Raw genomic sequence first — 20,224 nt, forward strand, 5'->3', positions numbered from 1 at the left:
TGTTTTAGGAACAGCTTTTTCCGCTCCACCATCAGTTTTCTGAACAGACGATGAACCAACACACGAACACTATCTCAGTCTTTTTCCAATTCTTATTTAATTTAATTTAATTTATTTTATACATATTTCTTATTGTAATTCTTAGCATTTTTACAAATTGCACTGTCCCTCTGTCACAAAAGCACAACTTTCTTGACATATTCCTGTGATATTAAACCTGATTCTGATAAAAGACACCTCTCACGAGCAAGATAAAAGAGACCAGGTTCATTTACAAGGGAGTATGAAAACAGAAAATACTGGTAGGACTCAGTAGCTCAAGTAATATGTGGAGCATGAAACAGAGTTAATGTCACAGATCACAGACTTTTCTATAGGTCTCGCACATGCTCCTTATCCTGAGTTAACCAAAGGAGAAAACGTCACTCAATTTCACTTGCCCCGTCACTGAAATGTTACCAGAACCTATGGACTCACTTTCAAGGACTCTTCATCTCTTGTTCTCAATATTTATTGCTTATTATTATTATTATTATTTCATTATTTGCAGTTTGTTGTCTTTTGCACACCGGTTTACCCCTCGCTGGTACAGCCTTTCATTCATTCTGTTACGGTTACAGTATTGGATTTATTGTGTATACCAGCAAGGAAGTTCTGACATATATGTACTTTGATAATAAATTTACTTTGAACTTTTAACTTTGAGAAAATATCCATTTTTAGAGGTATTTCACAAAAACAAGAGACTAAAGATGCTGGGATCCGGAGCAAGAAGCCGCTGGTAGATCTCAGCAGACTGATCAATATATGTGAGAGGAAATGAACGGTCAATGATTTGGGTCAAAACCTACATCTTGAGACCTGGTGCAGGGTTCCGACCTGAAATGTTAGCAGTTCCTTTCCTCCGATAGATGCTGCTCAACCCACAAAGTTGCTCCAAAAGAGTGTCTGTTGCTTTAAAAGTATTTCTCCTGGTATTAGGTCAGAAAGATTAGGATCAGTTTTACCTATACCTCTTTATTATTTTGTGAAGAACAATTGCTGAATGGCAATAGATTTAAGTCCCAATGCATCAGCCACCATGGCCTTTGGAGGCTTGGATGAAAAGTTTGCATTGCATATATTCAGTTAAGCTTTATAATAAAACAAAGGGATTCCATGTGGTGTTCAACATTTTTACTGGAAGTTATAGGTCACAGCCTGATTCACGTTTCCCAAGATCTCTCAACATTCTTTCGGCCCTGTCTTTCTGCCCTCCTGAGGCCAACACCTCACCCTCCCTCCTTGACATAGACAGATCCCCAGGATCCTGCATGTACTATTTCCTTACCCTTCCATTTAGCCTGACCTACCTCTCTCTTATTTTTGTGGGATCATTTCCTCATAAGCCAATATTATCCTGGGTCTTAGCACCCTGTTGCCATTGGTTGTGAAATAGATCTTACAAGTGATTTCAGCCATCCTGTCCATTGGAATGTGAAGCCAGTCAGGTGTCTGAAAGGCATCAGAGAAGTTGTCTGCACCATCAGTTTCACGCCACTTGCAGACCTTGCCATGCAAGTTTTGTTTGAGACAGTTTTTAAAGAATAGCAGTAATCTCCCTCAGCAGTGTTCATTTTGAGAACATTTAAAAACCTCTGATTTCTTCAGCTTCCCTCCTTGTTACCCATCTCACTTTCTACATGTTCTCACAATGCAATATTGAAGGCACCAGATATCTATATGAAAAGTTATGTTTATACAAAATTGAATCCTATAAAATCAGAATCAGAATCAGGTTTAATATTACTGGCATATGCCATGACACTTGTTAACATTTTAGCTGCAGTACAATGAGATACATGATAAATAAACATAGAGAAAAAAGCTGAATTACTATATATATATCTATTAAATAGTTAAGTTAAAAATAAGTAGTGCCAAAAAAACAGAAAATTAAAAAAAAGTGAGGTGGTGTTCATACGTTCAATGTCCATTTAGAAACCAGGTTGCAGAAGGAAATGTGCTGTTCTGAATTGCTGAGTGTGTGTCTTCAGGCCTCTGTACCCCTTTTCTGATGGTTACGATGAAAAGAGAATATGTTCTGGGTGGTGGGGGTCTTAATGATGAACACCACCTTCCTAAGGCACTGCTCCTTGATGACGTCTTGGGAATTATGGACGCTAGTACCCATGATGGAGCTGATAATTTTACAAGTCTCTGCAACTTATTTCGATCTTCTGCAGTAGCCCCACCTTCCTGCCTCCACACATATGGTGGTGCAGCCAGCCAGATGCTCTCAGTAGTACATTTGCAGAGGTTTTCAAGTGTTTTAGTTGACAAACCAAATCTCCTCAAACTCTGAATGAAATATACCCAATGTCTTGCCTTCTTTATAGCTGCGTCAATATTTTGCATCCAAGTTTGGTCCTCAGAGATATTGAAACCAGCATCTTGAAGTTGCGCACTCTCTCCACTGCTGATCAGAATTCTTAAGCTTCTATTAATTTTACCTACTTGTTCAAATTTATCTTCTAGTTTTGAAGGCCAAGATTCCTTCCATGTTGTAATCAGCAGGTATATTGGAAGTTATATGCTGCAGCACTCAACAGGATGAAGTCTCGCTGCCTATTGGACCTGAGAACTACTTGAGCAAGGTGGATGGACAGGTGGAAGGGTGTAACATTTTGTAGAGTTGTGGCTGAGGCACTGAACATCACCCATACAACAGGCTTGGATCTGAACCTCTAAAGTAAGAGGGGGTAAACTGGGTTTCAACTAACCCGCTCTGCTCCTTTGCCTGGTCTGGATCTTTTCATCTCTGATTGCCAACGAGACTGTAACCATTTCGATTTCAACGTTCCTCTCTCCTCCTGCAACCTGACCCCTTCAAAACGCACTGGCCTCCATTCTCCCAGCACCAGTCCCAAGCTCACCATTAAACCTGCAGAAAAAGGGGATGCTGTTGTAGTGTGATGTACCAACCTCTACCTGCGGAGGCCAGGCAGCAACTCTCAGACGCCTCCTCATACCTACACCTCGAGGAGGACCCCACTCCACACCATCAGAAAACTGTCTCCAACACCATCCCTGACCTCATTCACTCTGGAGAACTCCCAACCACTGCCACCAAACTCATAGTCCCCTTACCCCGCACTGCTCGTTCTACCTCCTACCCAAGATCCACAGACCAGACTGTCCGGGTAGGCCCACTGTCTCTGCCTGCTCCTGAACTGGCGTCCTCATATCTCAATTCCATTCTATCGCCCTTGGTTCAGTCCCTTTCCACCTACATCCACAACACTTCTCTTGCTCTCAATCTTCTCAGTAACTTTCAATTCCTTGGCTCTGACCGCCTCATCTTCACCATGAACTTTCAGTCCCTATACACTTCTACCCCCCCTCAGGAAGGTCTCAAAGCTCTCTGCTTCTTTCTTGACAAAAGGACTAACCAATCCCTTAACACCACTACCCTCCTCCATCTGGCAGAACTGGTCCTCACCCTCAACAGGTTTTCCTTTGGCTTCTCCTACATTCTCCAAACAGAAGGGGCAGCCATGGTCACTCACATGGGTCCAGGCTCTGCCTGTCTCTACGTTGGCTATGTAGAACAGTCTTTGCCAGTTATACTCCCTTACTCTACCTCCACCACATTAACAACTGCATTGGTGCTGCTTCATGCACCCATGCTGAGCTCATCAATTTTATCTCTAACTTCCACCCTGCCCTTAAATTCATTTGGGCCATCTCTGAGACCTCCCTCCCCTTTCTTGCTCTCTCCACCTCCATCTCTGGAAACAAACTGTCGAAAGACATCTTTTATAAACCTGATGACTCCCATGGTTATCTCAACTACACCTCTTCCCACCCTATCTCCTGTAAAAGTGCTATTCCTCTTTCTCAGTCTCTTTGCCTCTGCCGGATCTGTTCCCAGGATGCGGCTTTCACTTCCAGGACATCAGAGATGTCTTCCTTCTTCAAAGAACAGAATTCCCCTCCCTCTACTATTGATGCTGCCCTCACTTGCTTCTCCTCCATTTTCTGTACATCCACACTTACCCCATCTTCCTGCTGCCGTAGTAGTGATAGAGACCCTCTTGTCCTTACCTACCACCCCATCAGCCTCTGCATTCAACACATTATCCTCTGCAACTTCCACCATCGCCAAAGGGATCCTACAACTAAACATCTTTACCTTCTTTCCTCTCCGCTTTCTGCAAGGAACGTTCCCTCCATGATTCCCTTGTCATTCGTCCCTCACCTCTGCTCCCTCTAGGCACTTATCTCTGCAAGCAGAAGAGACCTGCTGTGCTACACCTGCCCATACACTTCCTTCCTCACCTCCATTCAGAGACCCAACAGTCCTTTGAGGTGAGGCAACAATTTACCCATGAATCTGCTGGGGTCATCTATTATGTCCAGTGTCTTCTCTACATCGGTGAGACCTGTTGTAAATTGGAGGACCACTTCTTCGAGCATCTCCACACCTTCAGCCCCAAGGGTGACTTCCTGGTTCCCAAATATTTTAACTCTGACTCCCATTCCTGTTGCAATGCATTGATCCATGACGTCCTCTTGTGCTAATATGAGGCCAGCCTCAGAGTAGAGGAGCAATACACAATATTCCATCTGGGTATCCTCCAACCTGATGTCATGAATATCGATTTCTCTTTCCAGTGAACAAATTCTTCCCTCTCTCTATTGCCCATTCTGAGCTTTCACTTCTTCTCACCTGCCTATTACTTCCCACTGTGTCCCCTCCTCCTTCCCTTTCTCCTGTTGTCCACTCTCATCTCTGTCAGATTCTTTCTGCTCCTGTCCTTGACCTTTCCCACCCACTTCGCTTCACCAATCACCTTCCAGCTAGCTTCATTCCCCTCCCCCCAACATTACATTCCGGCCTCTTCCCCCTTCCTTTCCAGTCCTGTTATAGGGTCTCAGCCCGAAACATTGACTATCTGCACTTTTTCATAGATGCTGCCGGACATGCTGAGCTCCTTCAACCTTTTTGTGTATGTTGGTTTGGATTTCTCATGTTTTCAACTAGACTGGCCGGGCATAATTTAAAACCAGAACCCAATGGAGAGGTCAATGGATGGCTAATTTTAAGTGACTCAATGCCAGTTTAAGCAGCATTGGGGAGTCCTCTGTGTTCGCCAGCATTAGGAAGCAATAGGTTGTAACGTTTGCTAAGACGTGGACAATGGAATCTAGAGACCAAAAAAAAAGGGGAGGGAAACAAGCCAATAAATTTTGTCCCAGACTATTACCACCCCAACTGAAGTGGTCTACACATTTATTCCTGCCTGCCTTACTGATCTTTCTCAAGCCTTCTAGGGGTCATTATTGGCATAACACTTGCTCATTATTTAACAGGTTGATTCAATGCTTCCTTGGTGCAGCTGAAATGGGAAGGGTGATAAGGCATGTATAGACAGCACCAAAAGTTTCAAAAGTCCATTAAGAATGATTACTGAACATGCAATGGAGCAAGACAACAAAAGCTGCTTTCATTTTCAAGTGGGTATATTCAGAGACTAGAGGATAAAACATTAAGACTTGGGGAAATTTTAAAAGCAAGCTGTATTACCCTTCTAAACTCTTTTGCTATTTGGTTGTAATATTTGGTTATTAGGTTCCGAAGAGTTGCAACAAAAATAATTTCAAAATATCAGGTTTGCAATGTTCTGTGTTATTTGTACATTTTGGTTCAATACCTTAATTCTCTTGGGTAAAGTAAAATCAGAGTAATTCAAATATGACAAATTCTGGCAACTATGGTCAGAAAATAGTACCAGTCACACCTTTTTAAAATTGATTTATTACCATGGTGTGCTAAAAATTACTGGCCCTTTAAAAGTATAAAACCATTTCACATGAAACATACTTTAAAACACTGAATACATATGAGAGAATCTTCATGAATCTACTACAAATCAGAAATGCTTTTGGACATCTCTCCACCATCATAAATTGAAGTAACCAACTTTCTTAATTGTATACCGTATTGACAAGGACAGGTAATGTTTGCAATTTAGGTCATGAAAGTGCCAGTGAAATGGAAATCCAAATGCTAATTACACAAAAAGAGCACAGCATCTTTCAATAATTCATAACAATAAAACTCCAAAAGATTAACTTCCATAACCATTAAATCTGGAGCCCAAACTTACTAAAGCAGAACTCATGATTCCCATTCGTACAAGACTCTGACATTACAACACAAACAAGAGGAAATCTGCAGATGCTGGAATTTCAAGCAACACACATAAAAGTTGCTGGTGAACAGAGCAGGACAGGCAGCATCTGTAGGAAGAGGTACAGTAAACGTTTCGAGCCAAGATGTCAACTGTACCTCTTCCTAGAGATGCTGCCTGGTGTGCTGCATTCACCAGCAACTTTTATGTGTGTTGTCTGACATTACAAACTCCCTTGTGTGCGCACCATCACAATAACTCACAATATCAAACATCCTTCCTTCACAATACTACGAGATTACAATTTCATAATATCACAATGTTAGATTATTTTCAATCAACTTGCAATTATATGTCAATATCATAATTGTATTTATCTGTGTAAATACTACCTGTCTTTGTATTCAGTCACCTCGGATAATTGTAGCAGCTGCTCAACTTCAAAACAAAAATTCACTTTGATCCTTTCTAACAGATAAGGTGTTTCATTGATTCATACCATACCTTTCTGGTCTGAACCTTTATTTTCAGAAACTCTGCCTCTCGACTGAGGGCCTGCCAAGGGGCATGTATCCTGACATAGCCAATGCCATGGGAGTTACACTGAAAGAATAAAACAAAGTAAATTAAAATTAGTTACAAGTAAGTGTTCAGAAGAGTTCAAGAAAGGTAAAAAATCATTACACAAAATTCACACACCCCATTCTTTAGGGTATTAATGTCACCCACCAAATCACCTATTTTCCCAATTTTCCAAATGCTCAGATTGGTAGAGGAATCATGCATCTTATTGCTTCATTCCTCTAGATCTGCAGTCTCCTTCTGAAACTCATCTGATGCTACCATAACCATCCCAAATATCCTTGCTGTTCTAAGTTACTCATCCAAGTTTAAGGTGAGTACCTCAGCCTTTCCTTCACCGTTTAAACACAAAGAACACCAACAGGCTGAAGCCAAAGTGGAATTTTAGAACAGATTACTGCAAACAGAGAAGAGGATAATTTATCCTACAATCAATGCCACTTTATTCAGTACCTCCTCTACCTCTCTCCTTAAACTTTCTCCATAACAAGGCTTTTTCAGAATGGCACTCACTAGATTTTTTTGTTTGTTTTTACACCATTCTCTCCAAACTCTAGAGACTGTTACATGTGAAAATCCTAAATCAGCTGTTTTTGAGATACTCATGGAACAATCATTCCATGCTCATAGTCATTTAGATCACATATCTTTCTCATTTTAATATTTGGTCTGAACAACATCTGAAGTTTTTGACCATGTCTGCACGCTTTTATGCATTGAGTTGCTGCCATGTGATTGGCTGATTAGATATTTGCAATAACAAGGAGATGTATAAGTGTAGCTAATAAAGTGGCCACATAATGTATATTGTCATTTTCTGGAGTAACATGAAGGAACCAGGAAGGAATGGTATTGTAGAAGCAAGTTGCTAAAGAGGTATTGGAAGAAGACATAACCAATATTTTCAAAAGCAGATTAATTGAGTTGGTAAGTAAGTATGAGGAGTTCATATCAGAGTCACAGAAGAGGAAATGCATACTCTTGGCCAGTTCAGAGAAGTTACATTAAGAAGAAATTCACTAGAGTGCTCCTCCTGGATGTAGGCGATCTCAGTTATGAGGAGAGACTGGTTTGTTTTCTTCCGAGCAGTGGTGGCTGAGGGAGAACCCAGGAGATGTACAAATCAATGATGGTCATAAACAAGATGTATAGTGAGAACTTTTAACAGATCAGAGGTTTTTAAAGTTGGGGACACAGATTGAAGGTGAGAAATATAAAGTTTAGACGGAATCTGCAGATTTTCCCCTTCACTCGGACAATGAATGTGATCCGGACCACACTGTCCAAGAAGGTGAAGGAGGCAGGCACCCTTTCAATAGTTAAAACACATCGAGATGAGCACTTGAAATCTCCAAGGCACAGAGTTTAAGGCTGTGGAACAAGTGAGATTAGTGGAGATTGGTATTTGATGGTCGGCATGTACACGATGGGCTGAAGGGCCTGCTTCTGTGCTGCATGATTCTGCAGCACAACAACTCTAAGAAGGCCAGAAACCAAACAATGGGAACACAGACGGTGGGCTGGGAATCAAGAGTGAAGGTAAAGTTAGCATCAGGAGGAAGTGGTAATTATAAAATGGTGAATTAAGAAACTTTGAGTACTTAATACGTAGAATGTACAAACAAAACAAAAGATCGAAAGATTACCTCGATGAAGAACAACAATTCTATGCATACAATGGATGAATACCAGTTCCAATGGTGGGAATATATCTCAGGTAAAAGTACTTTATCAAATGCAGGAAGCACAACACTTTAGGAGCTCAAAAGGATCAGAGTTTTAGGAGCATTATTGAAGACCTCTGCTACTTATTCCACGATCTCTTTGACCCACTATCATCAGGAAGGAGGTACAGAAGCATCAGAACTAGGAGTGCCAGAATGGGTAACAGTTTCTTCCATCAGACTGTGAGACTAGTAAATACCCTGCCACCACTGAGGTCTCATCACTAGGATAGCAAGATGTTTACTGCTTACTGCCTATCTGTGCTGTGCACTACATGAATTTTGAATTATGTTTTATGAGCTTATTTATGGTGATACTTTGGTTTATGTGCTGTGTGTGATGTATGTTTTGTGTGTGCATCGGGTTCCAGAGGAACATTGTTTCGTTTGGCTGTATATATGTACGGTCAGATGACAATAAACTTGAACTTCAGAATTCAAAGTAAATTTATTATCAAAGTACATATATGTCACCATATACAACCCTGAGATTCATTTTGTGTGGGCATACTCAAAAAATCTATCGAATAATAACCATAACAGAATCAATGAAAGACCACCCTACTGGGAGCTCAACCAGAATTCAGGAGACAATGCACGGTGCAAACACACAATGAAAGAAATAATAATAATCATCAATAAGTAAGCAATAAATATCAAGAACATGAGATGAAGAGTCCTTGAAAGTGAGTCTATTGGCTGTGGGAATGTTTGAATGGTGGGGCAAATGAAGTTATCCCCTTTGGTTCAACAGCCTGATGGTTGAAGGGTAGTAACTGTTCCTGAATCCGTTGGTGTGAGTCCTAAGGCTCCTGGACCATCTTCCTGATGGCAGCAGTGAGAAGAGAACATGTTCTGGATGGCAGAAGTCCCTGATGATGGTTGCTGCTTTCTTGTGACAATGTGACAATGTTTCATACAGGTGTGCTCAATGGTGGCAAGGACTTTACCCGTGATGGACTGGGCCGTATCCAATACTTTTTGTAGGATTTTCTGTTCTAAGTGTTTCCATACCAGGCTGCCAATCAATATACTCTCAACTGCACATTTATAGAAGTTTTTCAAAGTTTTAGATGTTATGCTGAATCTCCACAAACCCATAAGGAAGTATAGGTGCTGTCGTGCTTTCTTTGTAATTGCACTTATGTACTGGATCCAGGACAGGGTCTTCTTAGGCTTGAACATGAGCACTCAGCTGAACGATTCTCAGAAGGGTGACAAACGAAACTGAGAGCAGCAAGGTCAGATAGTTTTCAACTGGGAAGGAAATCCAAATATGAGGACAAAAACCCCTAATTCTGTGCTCTCCATTTCTCAGCATGTGTTCTGTCAATCAATCTCAAAGTCTTGTATCTTTCAATAGGTGTAGAAATTGACACCCTTTTGTTGGTATAAAATAACAAATGTGTATTCCAAGCAACACACATAAAAGTTGCAGGTGAACGCAGCAGGCCAGGCAGCATCTCTAGGAAGAGGTACAGTCGACGTTTTGGGCTGAGACCCTTCATCAGGACTAACTACAAGAAGTGCTAGTAAGAGATTTGAAAGTGGGAGGGGGAGGGGGAGATCCAAAATGATAGGAGAAGATGGGAGGGGGAGGGGTGGAGCCAAGAGCTGGACAGTTGATTGGCAAAAGGGATATGACAGAATCATGGGACAGGAGGTCTAAGGAGAAAGGAAAAGGGTTGGGCGGAGAAAAAACTAGAGGATGGGTTAGGGGTATAGTGAGAGAGACAGAGGGAGAAAAAGGAGAGAGAGAAAAAGAATGTGTGTATATGAATAAGTAACAGATGGGGTACGGGGAGAGGTGGGGTATTAGCGGAAGTTTGAGAAGTCAATATTCATGCCATCAGGTTGGAGGCTACCCAGACGGAATATAAGGTGTTGTTCCTCCAACCTGAGTGTGGCTTCATCTTGACAGTAGAGGAGGCCGTGGATAGACATATCAGAATGGGAATGGGACGTAGAATTAAAATGTGCAACTAAAACCAGCAACTTTTATGTGTGTTGCTTGAAATTCCAGCACCTGCAGATTTCCTCGTAAATGTGTATTCCATTTCAGCAATCCAGTCCTATAAAAATCAATGGACTAAATCTTGGAATTACAATGACAGCACTAACTACAAGTACATCTAGGGGCTTGTGAATTACAGAAGTTTATTTGGCCCATCAGAACATTTTAATATAAATGACCGGGCATGAAGGGCTTGCTCCAGAAAGTCAAGCCAATCAGCCATTCCCTCAATTCCAAATATCCTCCTGGTTGACTGGAGCATCAAGGGACCAATGAATCACGACTGCCTCCCACATAACATGCATTTATGTGGATGAAATTGGACACAGTGATTCAGCATTAATTAAGTCCCCTTTGGTTGAATGAATATCATGGGCCAGAGAAGGAGCACCAATGGCCACCTGAGGACAACCTAAAGCTTCAAGTACTCATGAAGGCCCCCAATCTACCAAAAATTAAAAGGTCTGCTCATTCAACTGTCTCTCCCATGTGAATAACTATGCCCTGTTACATTAGTCTGCTTGAAAAATAGTGATTAATTAATTAGTTCATTTGAAACTGTGCACAAGCTGCTCGAACCGGTTAGTTCTCTCTGGAATTTCCATAGCACTGGCTAATTAGGTGGACTAATGACGTTATAAACTACAGCGAATGTTGCTCTCTTCCTTCAGAAAGTTTACATCTCTTCATGTAAAATGGTACAAAACATTTTCAGACCCTCAGGAAAGAAGCAGAACCAAACAGCGCAAGTGCTCAGAGATTGCCAACCAGGTTTTCAGGTCTGTACACATTTGGACTGCTCGTGGTTTCTGCATCTCTGCCTTCCAAGTCCAAAAGCCCAGTCTCTGCTATTCATTCATTGCTTCTTGCTAAGAGGAAGCCTCACTGAAAACCTGCACTGTGCTAGAGAAATGATCAAAGGTAAATATTAAAGGTACTTTATAAATAAAGTGAAAATCCAAACTGAAAAGAGCCAATACAAAACAGGTCATAAACAACAATCACTGCGGATCCTGGTTACCACAATAATAACATAGTAGTAATGGTTACAAGACAAGATCACAAGACAAAGGAGCAGAAGTAGGCTATTCAGCCCATGGAGTCTACTCTGCAGCGCCCTCATGAGCTAAACTATTCACCCATCTAGTTCCAATTTCCGGCTTTTTCCCCATATCCCTTGAAACCCTGACTAATTAGATACCTGTCAATCTCCTCCTTAAACACCCTCAATGATCGGGCCTCCACAGCTGTATATGGCAACGAATTCCACAAATCCACGAATCTCTGGCTAAAAAAATTTCTCCTCATCTCTGTTTTAACTGGGTACCCTCTAATTCTAAGACTATGGCCTCTTGTCCTGGACTCACCCACCAAGGGAAACAACCTTTCCACATCTACTCTGTCCAACCCTTTCAACATTCGAAATGTTTCTATGAGATCCCCTCTCATTCTTCTATACTCTAATGAATACAGTCCAAGAGCCGACAGACGCTTCTCATATGTTAGCCCCTGCATTCCAGGAATCATCCTCGTAAATCTTCTCTGAACTCTCTCCAACATCAGTACATCCTTTCTAAGATAGGGGGCCCAAAACTGCACACAGTATTCCAAATGAGGTCTCACTAATGCCCCATAGAGCCTCATCAACACCTCCTTACTCTTATACACTATTCCTCTTGAAATGAATGCCAACATAGCATTACTACCAATCCAGCTTGGTGGTTAACCTTTAGGGTATCCTGCACGAGGACCCCCAAGTCCCTTTGCACTTCCGATTTTTGAGTTTTCTCCCCATCTAAATAATAATCTGCCCGATTATTTCTTCTTCCAAAATGTACAACCATACATTTTTCAACGTTGTATCTCATCTGCCATTTCTTTGCCCACTCTCCTAAACTGACTAAGTCTCTCTGCAACCTTTCCGTTTCTTCAACATTTCCTGCTCCTCCACCTATCTTGGTGTCATCCGCAAATTTAGCCACAAAACCATTTAATCCATAATCCAAATCATCAATATACATCGTAAAAAGAAGCCGCCCCAACACCAACCCCTGCGGAACATCACTGGTAACCGACAACCAATCAGAATAGGATCCCTTTATTCCCACCCTTTGCTTTCTGCCTATCAGCCAATTCTGCACCCATTTCAATATCTTTCCTACAATTCCATGGGCTCTCATCTTATTAAGCAGCCTCATATGCAGCACCTTATCGAAGGCCTTTTGAAAATCCAAATACACAACATCCACAGCCTCTTCCTTGTCAATCTTATTCGAGATTACCTCAAAAAATTCCAATAGGTTGGTGAGGCAGGATCTTCCCTTCATGAAACCACACTGCCTTCGGCCTATCTTGTCATGCATCTCAAGGTATTTCATAACCTCGTCTTTGAGGATTGACTCCAATATCTTTCCAACTACCGATGTCACACTAATAGGTCTGTAATTTTCTTTTTGCTGTCTCCTTCCTTTTTTAAATAGCGGAACTACATTTGTGACCTTCCAGTCCTCCAGAACCATGCCAGAGTCTATTGATTCCTGGAAGATCATTTCCAATGCTTCCACAATCTCCAAAGCCACCTCCTTCATAACCCTTGGGTGCACCTCATCCGGACCGGGAGACTTATCTATTCTTAGTCCACTCAGCTTCCCAAGCACTTTCTCTCTAGTAATCTTGACTGTACCTAATTCTATTCCCTGATACCTCTGGTTATCAAGTATATTGCTCATGTCTTCCACTGTGAAGACTGATGCAAAATACTCATTCAGTTCCTCCGCCATCTCTTTGTTATCCATTATAATTTCTCCAGCATCATTTTCAATCGGTCCCACATCTACCCTTGTCACTCTTTTACTCTTCATATATTTAAAAAAACTCTTAGTATCCTTTTTTATGTTAATCACCAACTTCCTTTCATAATTCATCTTTTCTTTCCAAATGACTTTCTTAGCTTCCTTCTGTAAGTTTTTAAGTCTTCCAGTCCTCATTTTTCCCACTAATTTTTGCTTCCTTGTACACCGTTTCTTTTGCTTTTATTTTTGCCTTAACCTCTCTCGTTAGCCACATTTGTGCCATTTTTCCATTCATGATTTTCTTTTTTCTTGGAATATATTTTTCCTGCATTTTCCTTATTTCTTGTAGGAATTTCATCCAATTCTGCTCTGCCATCCCTCCATTTAGCTTACTTTTCCAATCGACTTGGGCCAGTTCCTCTCTCATACCACTGTAATTTCCCCTGTTCCACTGAAATATCGATACACCTGATACCAGCTTCTCCTTTTCAAATTTGAAACTGAACTCAATCATATTATGATCATTACTTCCAAGGGGTTCCTTTACCTCCAGCTCCCTAATCGCCTCAGGTTCGTTACACAGCACCCAATCCAAAACAGCCGGTCCCCTGGTGGGATTCTGGACAAGCTGCTCCAAAAAGCCATCCTGTAGGCATTCTACAAACTCCCTCTCCTGAGATCCATTACCTTTCCGACTTTCCCAATCCACTTTCATATTAAAATCCCCGATAATTACCTTGACATTTTCCTTCTGACATGCTTCTTCTATTTCCAACTGCTACTTGTAGTCCACATCCTGGCTGCTGTTTGGAGACCTGTATATAACTGCTATTAGTGTCTTTTTACCCTTGCCATTTCTTAATTCTACCCATAAGGATTCTACCTCTTCTGATCCTATGTCCCTTCTTTCTATTGATTTGATATCGTTACTTACAATCAGGGCCATGCCACCCCCTTTACCTACCTTCGTATCCTTCCTGTACACTGTGTATCCTTGGATATTCAGCTCCCAACCACATCCATCATTTAGCTATGACTCGGTGATGGCCACAATGTCATATCTTTTAACCTGCAGCTGTGCAGCAAGGTCATCCACTTTATTTCTAATGCCGTGTGCATTTAAGTACAGTACATTTAGATCAGTATCTGTTGCCAATTTTGCTATATTTCTATTTTGCAGCAAATTATCCTGTATATTCACCGGCCTGTCCTTCTTGCCATCTTTGCTGCACAGTATTTTTGACTTATTTCTATTTTCCTCTTCCTCGACCCTAACACCTTGGCTTCCTTCCCCTTGCCAACTTGGTTTAAACCTCCCTAACAGCTATATTAAAGAATCCCGCCAGGATATTAGTACCTTTTGAGTTCAGGTGTAATCCATCTTTTTTGTATAAGTCATACCTTCCCCAAAATAGATCCCAATGATTCAAGAATTTGAAGCCCTGCCCCCTGCACCAGTTACTTAGCCACACATTCATCTGCTTAATTCTGCTATTTTTACCATCATTAGCGCGCAGCTCAGGCAGCAATCCTGATATTATTACTCTGGAAGTCCGTCTTTTCAATTGTCTTCCTAGCTCCCAGTAATCTTTCTTCAGGACCTCCTCTCTTTTTCTGTCTATGTCATTGGTACCAACATGTACCAAGGCTTCCGGCTGCTCGCCCTCTCTCCTCAGAATACTCTGGACTCGATCTGAGACATCCTGTACCTGGGCACCAGGGAGGCAACACACCATCTGGGTATCCTTGTCCGGCTCGCAGAATCTCTTGTCCGTCCCCCTTACGATGGAATCCCCTATAATTACCGCATTTCTTCTTGCTCTCTTGATTTCCGCACTGGGCAGAATGCCAGAGTCTCGTTCACTGTGGTCCTCTTCTGTCAGGTCTGCCTCTTCAACAGTATCCAAAACGATATATCGATTTCTGAGGGGGACTGTCACAGGGGTGCTATCCACTACCTCTCTATAGGTAGTATCTAACACCTCCTCACTTTCCCTAATTAGCCGAAGGTCATCAATTTCCATCTCCAGCTCCTTAACACGGTCCTACAGGAGCCTCATCTCAGTGCACTTGGTGCAGATATAATCCTTGGGGAGGCTGGGAGTCTCCCAGGGTCACCACATCTGGCACTCCAAGCACAACACTAATCCTAGATGCATACCTCTAATGCTACTGTTTGTACTAAACACCAAAAAACTGAAACTTACTCCATTACTATGAGACTCGACGGTCGCAGGAAGCCTCTTTTCGTCTCCGCCGAAGCCCGTTGAGCCAAAGCCCTTTCACTCTGCACCCTCTCACTCCGCAGCCCTCTCCGACGCTGCCCGCTGGATATGGCGGTTTTCTTTTTAAACTGTTCGTGCTCAACTGGCTGATGTCACGCGCCTGTGCAGTCTGGCCTCTCTCCTACTCCGAGAAATAAAATGTCTTCTCGCTGGAAATCCTTAGCCTCTTACCACTGTCTTCTTGATCCGAAGAGAAAAAGTTTGCGACTTCCTTCCTCTTTTTAAACTGTTCGCGCTCAACTGGCTGACGTCAGGTGCCTGCGCAGTCTGGCCCCTCTCCTACTCCGAGAAATAAAATGTCTTCTCGTTGGAAATCCTTAGCCTCTTACCACTGTCTTCTTGATCCGAATAATATTGTTTAATATAATATAATAATATTGTTTGTGTAGGGTGGGAATCACAAAAATTGCTCATGTCAATGTAGGTTCAATCTTTCAGACTCAGAATCTAAAACTATATCTATGTACCCATAACCAAGTTCTAAACAGTCATTGTTTAAAATCATTACCCAAAGATGGCTTGCCTCTATAAGTAGAACAACTCCAACTGAGTCAATGTTCTCTGATCAATATTTGCTCTTCACCTCCTTCTGGTGCCTGTCCTCCTTCCCTTTCTCCCATGGACCACTGCCATCTCCTATCAGATTCCTTCTTCTTCAGCCCTTTGTCCCTTGTCCACCTATCACCTCCCAGCTTCTACTTCAACTACCCCACAACCTCCCACCCACCTTCCCCCTCATAGGTTTCACCAATTGCTTGCCAGCTTGTCCTCCTTCTCCTCCATCCACCTTCCTATTCGGGCTTCTCCCTTTCTTTTTCCCCCTTTAGTGTTTTAAACGTCTTTTTTTATGATCGCAAGATCATAATGCTGTACGTTAAGAACTTCAAGTACTGCAAGTCTACCCCATTAGCAAGTTGCTCATTGGCAGAGGAGCTGGACTGGTGCGGACCGTGTTGTTGGCTGCTACTCAAAGGCATCGGGGTTGGTGCATGAAGGTGGTGTGCAGTCTCACAGCGGATGATTGTCTCAGGTAGCTCTCTTGTGATTGCAAGACCCTGTTGGACATTAGTGATGTAGAATACAGCAAGTCTGGTTCACTGGTTTATTGAAAAGACCAATGGCGGGGGAGCTGCGTAGGCTCACTTATAGTGTGGACTGGACCTCATGCCATGGGGTCTCCTGTTGTAGCCACCCAGGAAAGGATATGTCAGAGGCGGTGTGCGGCGGCGTCCATACTGTGTTGGGGGCTGTCCCCTTCCATTGGTGCTTCCCTCCAGTGTTCGTTCGCTGGAAGACAAGCTGGGTTGTGTTCATCTGCAGAGTGCTGTGGGCCCTTTGTTGCTGACAACATCTATGTAGCATCAAACTACAGGAAATGACTCTCAGCGGCTTGAGCTAGATTAAATTTTTCTGTGTGACTGTACACTCACTACTATTTTATGTGTGCTACATATGTTTGTGTTGTGTAATGTATGACTGTTGGCACAGTGCTTTGCACCTTGGCCCAGAGGAACACAGTGTCAATTGGTTGTTTATACATATATAAAACATACATAAAGAGAGTATCAGCTATTCCCTCACACAATTCATGTTACTATTAGGCTCTCCTCTCTCAAATTCCTGTGGGTGGGAGTGATGGACTGAGTGGTCTGTTTTTCTGTAAATTTAAATTTAGTAGTTAAATAAATCTTGCTACTGAAGCAGACAGGGACTGAGTTTTCTGAAATAAATTGTTCACCTAATAGTTTATATCTTTCCAATATATGCAATGGAGATGAAATGTTTGAATGCTCTGTACTTGATTAAGTGTATCTTCAACATCACTTAAAGAGGTCAACCCTGTGAGTATGGTACTGTTGGTTAACTTACTGGACTAGTAACCTAGGCTTTATCATTGAGGTCCCCCATAATCCATCATTAAGTACCCTCATCACCCAGCCCATGCCCTCTTCTCACTGCTACCATAAGGGAGGAAGTGCAGGGGCCTGAAGACACACACACGCACGCGCATACACACACACACACACACACACACACACACACACAATGTTTTCAGAACAGCTTTTTCTCCTCTACCTTCAGATTTCTGAATGGACAATAAACCATCAACCCATGAACACCACCTCAGTATTTTTGCACATATTGCTAATGAAAAAAAGCATACCTTTGCCCGTGAAGACTTTGCAAATTGCCACTTAAATGATATTGTGAAGATGCGGAAGGTCTTGTGGTCAGATGAGACTAAAGTGAAAAATTTTGGCCTCACCACTAAGCGGTACATATAGCGTAAATTTAATACTGTGCATCAGCCAGATAACAGCGTTCCTACTGTAAGGTATGGTGGAGCTGGCTTCATGCTGTGGGGATGCTTTTCAGAAGAAGGGACTGGAAATCTAGTCAGGATTGATGGGAAGATGAATGCTGCTAAGTACACAGAGAGATCCTAGATAAAACCTTCTAGCCTGTGCCAGAAAAGTTAAGCTGGGAGGAAGTTCATCTTTCAGCAGGACAACAACCCAAAGCGCACTGCCAGAACAACCATGGATGGCTTCAAATGAAGAAAATTGATGAACTTGCATGGCCAGTCAGAGTCCTGAGCTTAACCTGATTGATAATCTCTGTGAAGACCTCAAGATTGTTGTCCATCACCGCTCCCCAAATAACCAGGCACAGCATGAGCAAGTTTGCAAGGAGGAGTGGGCAAATCTTGTTCCATCACTTTGTGCAAAGCTAATAGAGACTTATTCGAAAAGACTACTAGCTGTAATAGCTGCGAAAGGTGGTTCAGCTAAGTACTGAGCAAGGGGGGATGAGTAGTTTTGAACTGCTGACATTTCAGTTTTTGAATTTTTAGTATTTTATACTTCCCTGTTTTGGGCTTTTACTGTGAAAAATGGAGCATGGAGCATATTCACAGACAAAAATTCTGAGTTAAATTGATCAAAATTCCTCGGTCATTTATGTGAACAAAGATTTGGGAGCTGCATACTTTTTCAAGGCACTGAATACCTGGATAATTACCTCTATTCTCCAAAAGAACCACCAGTGTAGTTTGGAGGCTTTTGTGCCTCGATGACCTGGAGAGCTATGTGGCTGGAGTCATGGCCTCACGCTTTGGCTTTTGGTAGGGTCACCCGTGACAAACAGGCTAAAAGGTAGAGGTCAAGCTAAGGTGGCCCACCAGTCCTCTAGGTTTGAGGGTTCAGCTCAGACAAAACTGTTATGGAAACAGCAATGAAGAATCCTTCTACATCTGTGTGAAACTGTATTCCTGAGTCTCCACCCGGACTTGCATGGCTGACAAATGAGAAAACCGAAAGGAAGCTGCAGGCATGATGAGGGAAGCCCTGAAAACACCATCGAGAACATGGCCAACTTTGGGTTAGGACTCTGAACTACACTTGTGGCATTATAGAGAAGATGGCCAAGGACGAACAGTGATGGGGGATTTTCACTGCTGCCCTTAAATGCCAGCAGGCTTAACGGGCAGTAAGTAAGCAAACAGAAAATGACCTCCATGTTTACACAAGAGAATGGGAGAGCTGGGTGAAAGAGCAGTGGTAATATATTAGGTGGAAAGGGTGCTGTTACTGGGTGCAGTGGTAACAGACTGGAAAGCTTGGAGGTGCCAAGGTTCTATCTTATGAAAATGTAATTCACTTTTTAAAATTCTATGCCTGTGCACATATATGTGCGTATGTCTGCATGTATATCTACGTTAAATTTCAACAATTAAATGTTACAAACAGAAGGAATCAGACATTTATTTGTAGGAGTGGTATGTGTGCCCTTCACATCCTGCTGACCCATCAGGACGCTCAAATGAATACTTGCCTTCAAGAGCCAGCTGCATCCCCTCCAGGCTCTGGAAATCTCACTACCAGCTGTTAATTTAAACTTAAGTTGCCAATTGCACAACAGGAATCTGGCACAAATGTTATAATGAAGTCTTTCACAATCCAGAATGGGACAACCCATCACTAAAAATATCTTTGCACATTCTTCGTTTTTAACTCCAACTTGTGCGACATTGTTATCAGCCAACATTTGTTTCCGTCTTTCAGTGCACAGAGATCATTGTAATTAATGTACTGTATTTCTTCAAGGACAAACCTTACTTTGCTTATTCCTAATAATTAATCTATTGTCAGCCATCAATGCATTATGATGATGAATTGTGTGCATGTTCTTGGTTTGAGACATTGCCAAGCTAAAGTTAAGTATGGCAGCCAGAAAGGACCACAAATCATCTCAATGTTTAGGATCAAATAAAAAGTACAAAAGGTTTTTCACTTTTTTTAACAAGATGAATTCAATTACAAGTCGTGAATCTCATTAGCTAGACCAGCAGCCAATATCCATCCTTAAATGCCTCTGAACAGAGTGATTCATTGAGCTTAGAGTGTAGATGGGGTTGCCAGCAGCTCTGCCTGATAATCAGGCCTAATAAAGCTCTGTTAAAGGACTATATGAATGTGAAGCAGGAAATGGACAGAGCTGAACAATCTCACTATGTGCAACAGAGTCAAACAGCACAGAAACAGGCCCACCACATCAATGCCAACCATTTTGCCCATCTATTCTAATGCTATATGCCTATGCAAGATTCACACCCTTTATGCCTTGCCTTTACAAGTGACTGTCTAAATGT

General features: G+C 42.1%; 1 protein-coding gene across 2 annotated transcripts in view; it reads right to left on the minus strand.

The window, feature by feature from the left end:
* Positions 1-20,224, minus strand: part of LOC140186937 (anoctamin-2-like) — a 150,226-nt gene that overhangs the window by 107,451 nt on the left and 22,551 nt on the right. For both annotated transcript variants that reach the window (XM_072241740.1, XM_072241741.1), the window contains one exon: positions 6,681-6,779. In XM_072241740.1, the coding sequence (XP_072097841.1) occupies positions 6,681-6,779 (99 nt within the window). The remainder of the gene's footprint in view (positions 1-6,680; positions 6,780-20,224) is intronic.

Source organism: Mobula birostris, chromosome 23, assembly GCF_030028105.1.
Source record: "Mobula birostris isolate sMobBir1 chromosome 23, sMobBir1.hap1, whole genome shotgun sequence".
In the NCBI taxonomy this organism is placed as follows: domain Eukaryota; kingdom Metazoa; phylum Chordata; class Chondrichthyes; order Myliobatiformes; family Myliobatidae; genus Mobula; species Mobula birostris.